General features: G+C 42.4%; 2 protein-coding genes across 5 annotated transcripts; one reads left to right on the forward strand and one right to left on the reverse strand.

The window, feature by feature from the left end:
- Positions 1–384: 384 nt before the first annotated feature.
- On the reverse strand, positions 385–6,798 carry oip5 (opa interacting protein 5). Of its 2 annotated transcripts, none has more exons than XM_055865584.1 (5): positions 6,498–6,798; positions 3,231–3,297; positions 2,510–2,632; positions 2,297–2,369; positions 385–2,001 (listed from the first exon to the last, which is right to left on the reverse strand). In XM_055865584.1, exons 1-5 carry the CDS (start codon positions 6,679–6,681, stop codon positions 1,894–1,896), a joined length of 555 nt encoding a protein of 184 aa, XP_055721559.1. In that variant the 5' UTR covers positions 6,682–6,798; the 3' UTR covers positions 385–1,893. The 2 variants fall into 2 exon arrangements, with proteins under 2 accessions (XP_055721559.1, XP_055721558.1); XM_055865583.1 differs by having other exon boundaries at positions 2,288–2,369; positions 6,498–6,793.
- LOC129813267 (nucleolar and spindle-associated protein 1-like) lies at positions 3,327–13,611 on the forward strand. 3 transcript variants are annotated; one of them, XM_055865581.1, is made up of 12 exons: positions 3,327–5,593; positions 7,286–7,357; positions 7,541–7,762; positions 7,973–8,093; positions 8,267–8,356; positions 8,464–8,576; positions 8,744–8,794; positions 8,961–9,112; positions 9,819–9,982; positions 10,900–11,016; positions 11,549–11,651; positions 12,898–13,611. In XM_055865581.1, the coding sequence occupies exons 1-12, from the start codon at positions 5,555–5,557 to the stop codon at positions 12,983–12,985; spliced, it is 1,332 nt and encodes a 443-aa protein (XP_055721556.1). In that variant the 5' UTR covers positions 3,327–5,554; the 3' UTR covers positions 12,986–13,611. The 3 variants fall into 3 exon arrangements, with proteins under 3 accessions (XP_055721556.1, XP_055721554.1, XP_055721555.1); XM_055865579.1 differs by lacking the exon at positions 3,327–5,593 and adding an exon at positions 6,846–7,120; XM_055865580.1 differs by lacking the exon at positions 3,327–5,593 and adding an exon at positions 6,846–7,120 and having other exon boundaries at positions 7,544–7,762.
- The last annotated feature ends 1,436 nt before the right edge of the window (positions 13,612–15,047 follow it).

The raw sequence follows: 15,047 nt of genomic DNA on the forward strand, positions 1-15,047 counted from the left end.
TATAACAAACATTTTGTTTAGAGGGAAGAGTATTGAATATACTCCTGCTTTAGAATACAGTATGTTCTAAGGAAGAACCACTCAGCTGGACATAAAGTACCACACAGAAACAAAGGGAGGCCTAGTGGTTGTCCCTTGCGTTGGACTTGTAACTGATACAAGATCAAATCCCCGACCTGACAAGGTAAAAACCTGTCTTTCTGCCCCTGAACACGGTAGTTAACCCACTGTTCCAAGGCCATCATTGAAAATAAGAATTTGATCTTAACTGAGTTGGGACAAAAACTGAAAGGCTGCATTTAGGATTGGCAAAAACAAGTCTGTATTCTTGGGGAAACTCTATTCAGGTTTGTGCCCTAAATAGGACTCAACATTTTTTTGGGGGGGGGGGGGGGGTTCTGGTCAAAAGTAGTGCACTTTTATACAGAATAGGGTCCCATTTGGGACAGAGCATCAGATTCATACAGTAGCGTTCTGTAAGAACCATTGATTTTTAAGGTGGCCTATTTTAATGCCTCGTTTTTCCATTCTGTTACCTCGTTCCACCGTCGTCCCGATCAAACCATCACGTATGTATACATGTGTATTATGCAGCTTTCCTAATAACTGAAAGCAATAGATGCCTCAAGGAGAACACTGTAAAAGCATGTATTGCTATACCATCCACCTGTCTTGAATACTGTGTTTTTAAAACAATTTGTAATGTGGCAATGGTCTGGATCGGTACATATATGAATGCACAGAAAGATTATGCATGATTTAAAGTAAAAGTAATTCATTTTGTATTGCATGCAATAATAAACTTTTCATTTTGTATTGCTCAATGGAGCCATGATACTGAAAATGTTTGCGATTAGTACGTTGACGTGTCTTGAATGACAGGGATTGTTGTTGACGTTACAGGGAACAACACATTGTAACCACTTGTTCTGGTCAAAAATGACTTTTGGACGTACAATGTTGATCATAGGACTAGAATGCAGTCAGGATGTGACATCACTTCACACCGTGGAGTTGAATGATGTCACAAAGACTGCATTGATCGACTGGTAACCAACCAAATGAGTGTACTGTGGTTTAACTATGCAGTCCTGAGGCCCTGGACATGCTGGAACCAGCCTCTTGTCTTGTATCAACTGAAGAATCTGCAATAAAAAAAGCAACATGGTGCCAATAAACTGAGTTGCCGCCTCCTCTTCATATCTTTTAATAGACTCATCATTTTGAATTCCAAGCCTTTACCAATGTATGAGCTCTTCTATGGACAGATTTAAAAAGGAATGATATGCCCATCCTCAGTCCCTGGGCAAGAGATGCCTACTGACATTGAGAGAGCAAACAAATTTATTATAGTGCAAGGTTTTACAAAGATGCAACATGGTCATAGAAGTATAGAAATTAAGACATTTATTGGTTTACCTAAGTTTTAATACCTGAACACACACACACAGTGCCATGTCTCATCTATGTGGAGCTTCACATTAGTAAACATTGATAAAGTATATTTCCATTTAGCATAAACTGAGGCAAACACATTTAACAGAATACAAGGTAGCTACTTAACATTTGAGGGAACCCCCATTTTCACTCAATTGTCCATTTTTGGTGGAACACCACATAGGAATGTCCTCCATTTAGTCAAATTATTGTGAACTGTATTTTGGCATGATGGCACAAACAGATTGGTACCCAGGCTACAAAAAGGCCCTTCAAAAACAGAGAACATGGAACTAGAGAATAAAGTGCAGTTGACGGAGGATTGTCAAACAGAACAGGCTCTTTGTGTTCATTAGGCACAAAACGGGAAGAAAATACTTGGAACTTGTCCAATAAGAAAAACGCACATTTTCAGTTTTAAAACATTTTGCTATATGCGACACGACCCAGGTAGGATCAGCTTGTCCACTGGACAGATGAGGTCGCTTCATTCGTGCGGGTGTCATCCATCACTGCTGACACATTGCTAAGGTGACTTTCCGTTTCCTGGATCAGTTGTCTCAGCTGGCAGGAAGAACAGACGAGACAAGGTTCAATTTAAAATTGCAGGCAGTCAATTCAGGAAGTGATTTTGAATTTTCTGTTTATTTCCTGAAATTGACTTGTCTTCAATTCAAATTGACCCCCAACCTTGAAGAACACCCTTCACTGGAACGGCATCAGTTCAATGTAACATTCATGGCTAGAGACTAAACATGGTTTGACCACTATGGTGGAAATATTGTCAGATGAAGGGTATCAATGTGCAGGGTAAAAAAAATAATTTTTTATTATGAATTTGTCTTCCTACCTCACTTACACGTTCTCCTAGTGGTGTTACATTAAAGTTGAGTGTAGAGGCTTTCACCATTTGGCCAGTGCGGAAAATATAACTAGAGGAAGGACGAAATAAACAAATAGATTCTGACAACTATCAACGACCACTTGAATCGTGAGAAAATCTGTGCATGGCAGGTAAAACCAACAATGACTTTAAAAAAAAAAAGGTTAACTGTGTACATTTACTACTTACCAGTACATCTTGTCTTTCTTGAGGAGAAAGAGGTTTCGCAGAGCAGTCAGGTGCTGTGGTGTCGAGTAGAGGATTACACCCATGAGGCAGAGACAGCCGGCGCATTGGAGAGTGTTGTACACACTATATATGGGGGGGGGGGCGACACACTGAGTACACAAAACATTAAGAACACCTGCTCTTTCCATTACAGGACTGACCAGGTGAATCCAGGTGAAAGATATGATCCCTTATTGATGTCACCTGTTAAATCCACTTCAGTGTAGATGAAGGGGAGGAGACAGGTTCTATAATATATATCTATTTTTGTTGCCTGGAAACAATTGAGACATGGATTGTGTCTGTGTGCCATTCAGAGGGTGAAAGGGGAAGACAAAAGATTTAAGTGTCTTTTGAACAGGGTGTGGTAGTAGGGGCCAGGAACCGGTTTGTGTCAAGAACTGCAACGCCGCTGGGTTTTTCACGCTCAACAGTTTCCTGTGTGTATCAAGAATGGTCCACCACCATAAAGGACATCCAGACAACTTGACACAACTGTGGGAAGCATTGGAGTCAACATGGGCCAAGCGTCCCTGTGGAACGCTTTTGACACCTTGAAGACTCCGTCCCCTGACGAATTGAGGCTGTTCTGAGGGTATTAGGAAGGTATTCCTAATGTTTAGTATACTCAGTGTATAACTAGTAAAAAATATATATTTTAATAAAGGCACATTGATCATACCATGCACTGAACAGACCATCCAGGCTCCACTCACGTCCACTATTGATGGTCACATCTTGGGTTACCTCTGAAAAGAGATGACATCATTAAAGCTTTAATCCCCTATGCGTACTGCCTCTTCCAAGAGATCAGGTCCTTAAAGGTGTAACAGTACTCCTTCTGGCCCGCTCCTCGCCCCGACCCGGGCTCGAACCAGGGACCCTCTGCACATAACTGACACCCTACGAAGCATCCATTACCTATCGATCCACAAAAAAGCCACAGCCCTTGCTGAGCAAGGAAAGCAACAACTTCAAGGTCTCAGAGCAAGTGACATCACCGATTGAAATTGGCCATTGAGAGGCTTTGAAGCCACCCGTCGGCCATATTGCCTCTGCCCAGTAGGAGCAGTCCTCCATAGGAATTAATGGAATTCTACAATATTTCAATTAAGTGTTCGAAGGACAAAATGACATGTATTTAAGTATTTTTGCAGAGATTTGTTTTGTCCCCGCGGTACAGACGGCTATTGGTCCGCTAATACAGGACTAGTAAAGGACCATTAAATTACTTAAAAAAATAAAATAAAATAAAGAAATAACCAATTCATCACCGCAGCTATGTTTCTATCCATCGAACGTTCTAACGTTGCTATGGGCACAGCCAAACAATGGAAGTGATGGATTCCATTTCCTCTTTACTTCCTATGGCAAACATGCCACAGTACATTATTTGAATGAGTCAATTTCTAAGTAAAGAAGTATGTGTATTAATATCATTCAAGTTAGCTAACGTTACCGTCCCAAAGGTGTCCGATGGGGTTGAGTACGGCCCCTGTACAGGCCTGTCAAGTTCTTCCACACCGATCTCGACAAACCATTTCTGTATGGACCTCGCTTTGTGCACGGGGGCATTGTCATGCTGAAACAGGAAAGGGCCTTCCCCAAACTGTTGAAAGCACAGAATCGTCTAGAATGTCATTGTATGCTGTAAAGATTTCCCTTCACTAGAACTAAGGGGCCTATTCCGAACCATGAAAAACAGCCCCAGACCTTTATTCCTCCTCCACCAAACTTTACAGTTGGTACTATGCATTGGGGCAGGTAGCGTTCCCTGGCATCAGCCAAACCCAGATTCGTCTGTCAGATTGCCAGATGGTGAAGCCTGATTCATCACTCCAGAGGACGCGTTTCCACCGCGCCAGAGTCCAATGGCAGCGAGCTTTATACCACTCCAGACGATGCTTGGCATTGCGCAAGGTGATCCTAGGCTTGCGTGCGGCTGCTCGGCCATGGAAACCCATTTTATGAAGCTCCCGACAAACAGTTCTTGTGCTGACGTTGCTTCCAGAGGCAGTTTGGAACTCGGTAGTGAGTGTTGCAACCGAGGACAGACGATTTTTTTTACGTAATACGCGCTTCAGCACTCGGCGGTCCGTGAGCTTGTGTGGCCTACCACTTCGAGGCTGAGCCGTTGTTGCTCCTAGACGTTTCCACTTTACAATAACATCACTAACAGTTCACTTGGGCAGCTCTAGCAGGGCAGAAATTTGACAAACTGACCTGTAGGAAAGGTGGCAACCAATGACAGAGCTCTTCAGTAAAGGTCATTCTACTGCCAATGTTTGTCTATGGAGATTGCATGGCGGTGTGCTCAATGTTACACACCTGTCAGCAACGGGTGTGGCTGTAATAGCCAAATCTACTCATTTGAAGGAGTGTCCACATACTGCTGTATATATAGTGTAGGTCGAGAGTTTTTTTTTTCTTCGGCTTCCCCAGTCATTTCACCCACGCGCCGCTACTGGATGTGACAGAGTTAATAAACCTAAGTTTGTAGACAACAAAAATCATTATACCTGGGCTAAAACACAGTGAGTACACAATATCAAGTGAGCATCACAATTAAAATGTAAAATGCAGTGATGCAGGGTAATTTGGAGAAAAACCCCTGCTCAAACGTCCTGCTTTGAACGTCCCTGTGCCTGACTATGCAACCATTTGGATCCGTTTGTATCTACAGTGCATTCTACAACTTGATTGGATTCCAACAGTGGTAAATGCAATTGATTGGACATGATGTGGAAAGGCTCACACCTGTCTATATAAAAAAAAAAAAGGTCCCACAGTTGACAGTGCATGTTAGAGAGAAAAAAACAAGCCATAGGGGTGGAAGGAATTGGCCGTAGAGCTCCGAAACAGAATTGTGTGAAGGCACATATCTGGTGAAGGGTAACAAAACATTTCTGAAGCATTGAAAGGCCAAGAATACAGTGGCCTCCATCTTTGGCCCGAATGCCAAGCGTCACGTCTGGAGGAGACCTGGCACCATCCCTACGATGAAGCATGGTGGTGGCAGCATCATGCTGTGGGGATGTTTTTCAGGTGCGTAATTTCACAACAGATCAAAGATAGACAGGCCTAAGTGAGAAGCAGGCCTAAGAAGCAGGCCTAAGTGAGTAGTCTAAGTGAGAAGCGTATGCATTGTAGCCCATAATTCACAAGCTCAATGTAAAGGTTAATACTGCAGTGAATATATCCAGTCTGTTTACACAGCGAAAGAAAAAGTTGATTCGATAACAAAATATATAAATATCCGTAGCCTACTATGCGTGCTCCCGAGGCTGCACTGAGTGCGTTTCTCCCAGTCCCTGGGTGGCAGCTCGAAAATGCACCCTAGTTATTTTATTTTTAGGGACAACAAATGTATCCTACCCTAGGCTACAACACAATGTAATGATGAATGTGATTGTTGTCAAGTGAGTACAAAAAAAACTCTTGTCTATGCTGTAACCCGCAGTGAATAGCCTAAGTGATATGAATAATCGCTCATAAGCATAGCGTTTTGAATGCATATTCATTTTGAAATAACTACATGTAGCCCGCTTGATTGAACAACCATTTGGATCCGTTTATGGGCCTTTACCCTGAAGTTTAAACCCTACAGGGTCCAGGCATATTAGCAGGCCAGTAATCAGTGTATTTTTTTTCGGGATGTATCCGTTAACAGACACATGCTAATGTAGGGTTTTCTAATGGCGCCATATGAATTATGATCCATAGTTTCCGGGTTTGGCTTCCGTTTTTTAAAAACCTTCGAAAATGTTAATCGCTTCCAAAAAAAATTTTTTTTTACTCCGGTGAGGGAGTGCCAATATGGAGGCAACTTCAACACAGCGCCCCCTATTAGTCATCTAGTGTATTTATAAATCACTGGTCACGATTTCTTGTTAGAAAAAAAAAACATTGAACACCTAATTAGCTAGCTAGATCCAATGAAGTAACTTACCAAGACAAATGAGAGAGTTGATAGATGTTGCTTCTCCACAGATCCCTCGGGAATCAGCCCACACGGTGTTGCATTGTCCACAATGAAAAGTCACTGGATTCTCGACGATGGCTTGGTTCACTGATTCATTCCCCAGCTTTTGGTCATCTGTGTCGCAGGACTGAAATGACTCAAAATCATACATTTTAAATTATATTTCAAAATGCCACGTTGTTCAACTTCAGCGATAACCTCTTCTGTTACTTTCAAGTGTTTTCTGTAATAGTTTTTCACCCCGCGGTTTTATCGTCATCTGGCGGAGAACCAATAGTAATACTTTTTAATTGGTCGAAAGGTACTTCCGTATACATCTGCCAGCCAATCAAATGGCCTATACTCCAGTTTTTTGAACCTCCGCATTTTAAACGGTCAGGCGCGACAAATACATTGCGTTGACTGTGTTTGTGTGTAACGATACTCGTTCAATTAACGGGAGCTGAGTTATTGAACGTGTTTCAGTAACACTGGCAAGCACATTGTTTTGTTTTTCGCCAAAAACAAGAAAAATGGACTTGGATTCCATGAAGTATGCCGAATTGCGCAGTATTGCAAAGGAGGTTGGGCTCAAATCGTCAAAACTGAAGGTAAATCGCAAACATTATACCGGTATTTTCATTGGGTTGTGAGTGGTTAGTTAGTTACAATAGCTAGTTAACGTTAACCAACCAACCAACTAGCTATTATCCACCTCGTTTGTTATGCAGTGTTACCTTGCTAACTGTGTCCGATCTGTGTCAACTACTACACAGGCTGATAAGCTTCTGAAGGCGCTCAGGGAACATTTCCAACAACAACAAACGCAGGAAGATGTTGCCGTGGACGTAAGTTCTGGCTTGAATTTTTCCCTCCCACTTCTGTTCAAATGATAACACTTCAACATGATCTCCTATGTATATTTGGATTTCTTTTGAACTTGCTTTGTTTCTTTATGCCTGTAGATCTGTTTTGCATTGTAATTCCTATTGTCGCTAGTAATAGCAGACTTCTGATGGTCGTGTATTTAGCAGGGAGATGAGACTGGTGTTGACTCACAGGATAACACGGTTAACAGCAACTCAACTCAGGATGAAAACAATTCAGCACTGGTTGATGAGATGTCGCCAAAACCTTCAGCTCAGGAGTTTGTGACCAAACGTCGTGGTAGACGGCAACCGAAAATGAGGAAGGAGCCTGAAGATGAGGAGGCAGAGCGTGAACCTGCCAAAGCGCCACTCACCCCAGCTGAGGTATGGGACCACTATGAAAAATGTATGCACTCACTCTTGTAAGTCCCTTTAGATAAGCGCTTCTGCTAAATGACTAAAATGTAAGAGTTGTGATAAGTGTTTCTTGCACTGAAATACTGCTGTGCGTGTATCTCTGACAACCACAAATGCATTTTTGCTGCTTTATATTTTATTGAGGAATAGCAAGCTAAACTAGTGTTTTCAATATAGGTTGTTAACAAGGTGACTGAATCCATCATCGCCAAAGGGAGTGGCAAGAGAAGGAGAGTGTCTGCTGCTAAGGATTCTGGGGTGGCTGTGCCTGAACACAAAGTTGCAGCAGTGATGTTTGGTTAGTCTGGAAGACTCTAAAGGCCATGATGATTTGTTGATTTTGTTGTTGCCAGAAGTCTTATCTAGGGGTGTGTCTCTGGCCTTTTGTTTATGAAATAGGTGACTACATGAGCATCACCTCTGGTTATAATAATCCTATTATTGATCACGTTCTCATATTGCTTTGCACAGGAGTGGGACAGAAAGTGGCGAAACCCGTAGGAAGGATCCCTCGCCACGAGGGTCTCCTGAAGAGGACGATGTTAAAGCCTACTACACCGAGTTAGTCGTCTGAATCGTATTTGCTGTCGCTACACGATCTTAATAACATGCTCAAAAACTCTCTGTTCTGTTATGAAAAAAGTACTAATAACCACTTTCTATTGTAGACTTCAGGAAGCTCCACGAGGCGCATTTCAAAAAGATGGAGTCGATTGATTCGTACGTGGAAAGGAAGACCAAGAAAATGGATTCGTTCAGAAATTCAGTGAATGAATTGAAGGTAATGAATTGTGTGTATAACGTTATAATGGAGATGATTGGGATCTGGCCACTGTGTGGTTTTCATTAAATAATAAGCCCATTCAACATGGCAACCATTGTTTTATTGTAGTCATTAATTTATACGTTTTTGCAAGTAGTTAACTATATAACCACTTTATTCTTCAGGTTCTTTCAGATAAGACTCTTTTGACACCAACTGAAGGAAAAACTCAAACAGTAAGTAGACTTTTTGGTTTCCATAGATGTTAAAAGTGAATTTACTACCCACCAATGAAACATGTTTCCTTTCAAATGTAAAACCAGATGGCTATTTTGAGAGGGATGATTCCCAAATCCAATGTGTTGACTTGGTGTGGTCGACATATTGTCGTGTTTTTTGCAGAGCTTAACCTCGAGCCGCGCCTCCCTGTTCAGCCCTGCATCCCAGAAACCAGCTACAGACAGACGCAGAGTCTCAGCCAGAAAACCCGCCCAGAAGGACACGGTTGTCCCGTTCAGACCCACAGTCCTGTCCACACGCCGGATCAACGTTCGGTGAGACACTCAAACATTATTATTTTGTCTTGAGTATTCCTAGTTATTTTTAGCAGTGTTGAAGCTTCTAGGTGTCTTAAGTTGACCACTTCTGATTTAACATTCACATCATTAAACAATGCTCTTGTAACCGATGTGAAATGGCTAGCTAGTTAGCGGTGGTGCGCGCTAATAGCGTTTCAATCGGTGACGTCACTTGCTTTGAGACCTTGAAGTAGTGGTTCCCCTACTTCCCCCGCGGCTTTTGTGGAGCGATGGGTAACGATGCTTCGTGGGGGACTGTTGTTGATGTGTGCAGAGGGTCCCTGGTTCGCGCCCAGGTCGGGGCGAGGGGGACAGACGTAAAGTTATACTTTTACACTCTCATGAGTTGCGAACTGGCTTCGTTCAGGTGACCCCTATGTATTCACATTTCTTGGGAAGGATTTAGTTACTTCTGAGTACTATTGCCAGTTTGTGGAATGAAACTTGTACAGGGGCGGCAGGTAGCCTAGTGGTTAGAGCGTTGGGACTAGTAACCAAAAGGTTGATAGATCGAATCCCTGACCTGACAAGGTAAAAATCTGTCGTTCTGCCCCTGAACAAGGCAGTTAACCCACTGTTCCTAGGTCGTCATTGTAAATAATATTTTTTTCTTAACTGACTTGCCTAGTTAAATAAAGGTGTATAAAATAAATAGTCCGTCCAACGGTTGGTTTGTGTACAGGTTCTCTCAAGCTACTCAGGATAATGAGCACAAGAAAACCATGGTGAAGACGCCAGCACGCATGGCACCCCGCATGGACCTCCTCACTCCTGGGAAAGAGACTACATTTGGAGGGAAACCTGAAGTCAACAAGACCTTTGTTCTCTCCAATGCTAAGACACCAGGTAACCTATGCTGAACAAAAATATAAATCAACATGTAAAGTGTTGGTCCCATGTTTCATGAGCTGAAATAAAAGATCCCAGAAATGTTCCATACACACAAAAAAGCTTATCTCTCTCACATGTTTGTTCATATCCCTGTTAGTGAGCATTTCTCTTTTGCAAAGATAATCCATCCACCTGACAGGTGTGGAATATCAAGAAGCTGATTAAACGGCATGATCATTACACAGGTGCACCTTGTCCTGGGGACACTAAAAGGCCATTTTAAAATGAGCCGTTTTGTCACACATCACAATGCCACAGATGTCTCAAGTTGAGGGAGCGTGCAATTGGCATGCTGACTTCAGTGCTGTTGCTAGATAATTGAATGTTCATTTCTCTACCATAAGCCACCTCCATTGTTTTAGAGAACTTGGCAGTATGTATAAAACATAAAAAATAAACGCTGACCAGGTGTAAACACGCCAGCCCAGGACCTCCACATCTGGCATCTTCACCTCTGGGATCGTCTGAGACCCACCATCCAGACAGCTGATGAAATTGAGGACTATTTCTGTTTGTAATAAAGCCCTTTAATGGGGAAAAACTCATTCTCATTGTCTGGGCGTGGCTCCACAGTGGGTGGGCCTATCCCCACCCATGACTGCACTTCTGCCCATCCAGGCTCACCAATGGCTGTGCCTCTGCCAAGTCATGTGAAATCTATAGATTAGGGCCTAATTTATTTTAAATTGACTGATTTCCTTATCGGAACTGTAACTCAGTAAAATCTTAATTGTTGCATTTTATAGTTTTGTTCCAATATACATCCTGTTAAATCTAAATCTAATTTTAAGTCGTCTTTGCTTGTTATTTTCTGTGCATTGCTCTACTGAATGGATTCCTTAACTGGCTTTTGTTTTGTTTATTTTCTTCAGCATTTGTGTTTACTGCAAACACCAGTGTTCTTTCTAACTGTCCTGAAACCAACAAGAAGGCCAACTTTGATCTGAAGGCCAGTCTCTCTAAGACTCTCACCTATAAGCCTCATAAGGGTAAGATATACATGTCAGCATTCAGATTCCGACTGTATACCGGTGTGCATTCGGGTTCCGACTGTATCCCGGGGTGCATTCGGGTTCCGGCTGTATACCGGGGTGCATTCGGGTTCCGACTGTATACCGGGGTGCATTCGGGTTCCGGCTGTATACCGGGGTGCATTCGGGTTCCGACTGTATACCGGGGTGCATTCGGGTTCCGGCTGTATCCCGGGGTGCATTCGGGTTCCGACTGTATCCCGGGGTGCATTCGGGTTCCGGCTGTATCCCGGGGTGCATTCGGGTTCCGGCTGTATCCCGGGGTGCATTCGGGTTCCGACTGTATCCCGGGGTGCATTCGGGTTCCGACTGTATACCGGGGTGCATTCGGGTTCCGGCTGTATCCCGGGGTGCATTCGGGTTCCGACTGTATCCCGGGGTGCATTCGGGTTCCGGCTGTATCCCGGGGTGCATTCTGCACAAACCTGGCTGTCTGTAGGCTCATAACATTTATTTTACTGGTCATCGTTTCTGGTTTGCCTTTATATAGGAAAGCTGAAGCCATTCATGGTGGCCAAAGAGAACACAGTGGACCAGTCTCAGACCGTTCCCACACACCAGAAGAACTACAAACAGCATCCGGTTCAGGCAAGGTCAGTATCCGAAACAACCGGTTAAAAGTGGAGGGGGAATCGTATTGAATTCCTGGCTCTTTCTCAATTCACCTTTCCTTGATTCCTCTAAACATATTGGAGAGGAATGTCAGAGAAGGGACTTTTTCCATCCACAAGATGGTGCTGACAGACATGGCAGCTCTGCTTCTAGCTCCTAAGCAACTTTTCAGTATTTTTTTATTTTTTTTGTATGTTATTGCTTACATTATTAGCCCATACATTTTTTTGTTTGTTATTACATACAGCCGGAAATAACTTTTGGATATCAGAGTGGCAATAACTCACCAGCATTATGACCAGAAATACAACTTTCACCCGCTTGGCAATTGAACTTAACTCAGAGGCTGCTCCATGACACCTCCGACAGAGAAGAGGTATTCTTTAGTCTGACTCAGAAGGCGTGCACACCATCCATCGGTTCTGAGTATATTACTCGCTAATGTTCAATCTCTGGACAATAAAGTAGACGAGCTCAGGGCGAGGATCTCCTTCCAGAGGGACATCAGGGACTGTAGCATACTCTGTTTCATGGAATTATGGCTCTCCGGATATACTGTCCCCTGTCCATACAGCCAGCTGGGTTCTCAGTACATCGGGCAGACAGGAATAAAGAACACTTAATAAAATAATTAGGCAGTCTTGACACACAAGTTTGAACAAAAATGTAATGATTCGTTGGATCAGTCTAAAACTTTTCGCATTCACTGCTGCCATCTAGTGGCCAAAATCTAAATTGCGCCTGGGCTGGAATGATACATTATGACCTTTCTCTTGCATTTCAAAGACGATGGTACAAAGAAACATGTTTTTTTTCGTTGTATTGTCTTTTACCAGATCTAATGTGTTATATTATCTTACATTAATTTCACGTTTCCATAAACTTCAAAGTGTTTCCTTTCAAATTGTATCAAGAAAATGCATATCCCCGAGCTCCAGGCAGTTAGATTCAGGTATGTCATTTTAGGCGAAAATTGAAAAAAGGGGTCCGATCCTTAAGTTATTGCACAGAACAAAACGTAGTTAAAGAACAAATTCTTATTTACAATGACTGCCTACCCGTCATTGTAAATATGTGTATGTGACCAATAAAATTTGATTTGAAAAGGAGATGAGGAATCAAGGAAAGACAAACTGAGACAAAACTCTGTTTTGAAACTTGTTTTGTCTCCGAATGATTGGCTGTATAACCTGTTTATGTTGATCTCCATATTGCTTTTTTTTCTAGGGAGGAAAGGAGGACAAAACATACTGAAGTCAGGAAGCAGAAGAAAGAGAAGATGCTTGGAGCCAGACGAGGCCTCGTCATCACCTGATTTATTCTATACTTACTTTTGCTCTTGTGAAGTTTATTTTCTTGTCATTTCAGACCTGCTGATTTGATGCCTGTCTCACTTTACCCTTTTTCTCTACTTTGACTGTCAGTTCCAACCGAGTTTTTTTGATTGTTCGTTTTTTAGATTCACTTATAACAACGTTTAATAAGTGTTTTTTTATTAACTTTAGTATGGTACAAATAATGTTTTTCATATTTTGTATACCTGTGTCGTTTTTGTAGACATTTACATTACATTTTAGTCATTCACGCTTCGAACACAACGACCGTGTCCTTGGCTTACTAGCCCCCTTAAGCAAAATGGTACGCAGCATCATCTGGTTATGTATGTAACAAAAGGTCAACATTCTCCTTCTGCTACTATTTCTGTCGACAACATACAGTTTGAAAAATACAACGTACACACCACACCGCAACGCTGCAAGGCAAACGCAGTGTTTTCATTGGAAATTAATGTAATTCTTGTGTACCAAAATGCAATGCCTGCTGTTGGTGCATATGCAGATGGTCTTATCCGGAGCGACTTTTCCGGGGGCGATTTTATTTTTTTTTTTTTATTTTTTTTTTTTGGTATGTTATTTCCCCCCCCCATCTCCGTGCTGACTCCCCCCCCCATCTCCGTGCTGACTCCCCCCCCCCCCCCCCCCCTCCTTCTCCGTACCTAAATATTTTGTACAGTTTGGTCCTATTTCTTATTCATGTGAATTGTATATATATTTTTTTATATATAACAATTTTTAACTTAGCTGATGTAAAGGCAATGTAAATACCAGTAGTAAAAAAAAATAACTTCCCAAAGTAACATTTCCTGTTTTTATTGAGGACTTAGATGGATGCTTGTATACCTCATATGCAGACTCCTGTGTGTGTGCACGGACGTTAGATGGCTATGAAATCAATCTCCAGTCGAAAGGGACCCATCTGCCTTTTCACTTCAACGTGATTCCAATGGTGTTGACTTTACAGAAGGCATTAGAATCATTTTTTTGTCTGTTTACTTGCTTGTATGCTTCTCAATAAGCATATTTGAAACATACTTTTAGTTAGCATAACATGTCGTGATACAATGTATTACTGTAAGAAAATCCATCGATACTTTGTCTAACCAGAGGGGATTTTGATCATCTTGTATCCCACCGTGACTAGAGGTAGCATTTTTGAGAATGACATTTGTAAAATAGTAATCAGATGTTAGTCTTGGACCCAAACACTTCTGGAACATATTAGCTTTCACAAGATCACACGGTGATACAGGAAACTGGAAATGAGTCACTCAAGTAGTTAGCGTTGTCCCAGATCTGTTTGTGCTGTCGTGGAAACCTATTTGGCGTTGGCATGACAGCACAAACGGACTGGTAGCCAGGTTGATATGTACTTTGTGCTGTCGTGGAAACCTATTCGGCGTTGGCATGACAGCACAAACAGACTGGTAGCCAGGTTGATATGTACTTTGTGCTGTCGTGGAAACCTATTTGGCGTTGGCATGACAGCACAAACGGACTGGTAGCCATGTTAATATGTACTCTGTGCTGTCGTGGAAACCTATTTGGCGTTGGCATGACAGCACAAACGGACTGGTAGCCAGGTTAATATGTACTTTATGCTGTCGTGGAAACCTATTTGGCGTTGGCATGACAGCACAAACGGACTGGTAGCCAGGTTAATATGTACTTTGTGAGACTCAAAACACTGAAGACAGTTCTGAAACTCTGGACATCTGGCTATACTGCACCTTGACATCTTACCAGCAAGACCCTCCCCCGTGTGTACAGGAAGTAACTGTACATGTCGTCTTTCTGGTGGGAGAGTTTAGGTTTAACATAATAAATGGATACTTTACTTAAACTAATTCTGTAACACGGAAGGACATGCTCATTGTTTGGGAGAGGAAAGACCTGCCTGAGTGCCAGTCTGTCTGCGATCACGCCAACTCGTTGTCATTCCAGATTTCCACCGGTCTAATGTCCATTGCTCTTGTTTCTTGGCCCAAGCAAGTCTCGTCTTATTATTGGTGTCCTTTAGTAGTGGTTTCTTTGCAGCAA

Source organism: Salvelinus fontinalis, chromosome 16 (assembly GCF_029448725.1).
Source record: "Salvelinus fontinalis isolate EN_2023a chromosome 16, ASM2944872v1, whole genome shotgun sequence".
Taxonomy (NCBI): Eukaryota; Metazoa; Chordata; class Actinopteri; order Salmoniformes; family Salmonidae; genus Salvelinus; species Salvelinus fontinalis.

What these genes read in the sequence shown, in the direction of transcription:
- oip5 (XM_055865583.1), bottom strand. Translation starts at nt 6,681, where the DNA reads ATGTATGATTTTGAGTCATTTCAGTCCTGCGACACAGATGACCAAAAG. An exon ending in CAACTCTCTCATTTGTCTTG is followed by an intron (nt 3,298 to 6,497) that starts GTAAGTTACTTC and finishes ATCTCTTTTCAG; the next exon opens with AGGTAACCCAAGATGTGACC. An exon ending in AAGAAAGACAAGATGTACTG is followed by an intron (nt 2,370 to 2,509) that starts GTAAGTAGTAAA and finishes TCCTTCCTCTAG; the next exon opens with TTATATTTTCCGCACTGGCC.
- LOC129813267 (XM_055865579.1), top strand. Translation starts at nt 7,043, where the DNA reads ATGGACTTGGATTCCATGAAGTATGCCGAATTGCGCAGTATTGCAAAG. An exon ending in AGTTGCAGCAGTGATGTTTG is followed by an intron (nt 8,094 to 8,266) that starts GTTAGTCTGGAA and finishes TGCTTTGCACAG; the next exon opens with GAGTGGGACAGAAAGTGGCG. An exon ending in CTCCAATGCTAAGACACCAG is followed by an intron (nt 9,983 to 10,899) that starts GTAACCTATGCT and finishes TATTTTCTTCAG; the next exon opens with CATTTGTGTTTACTGCAAAC.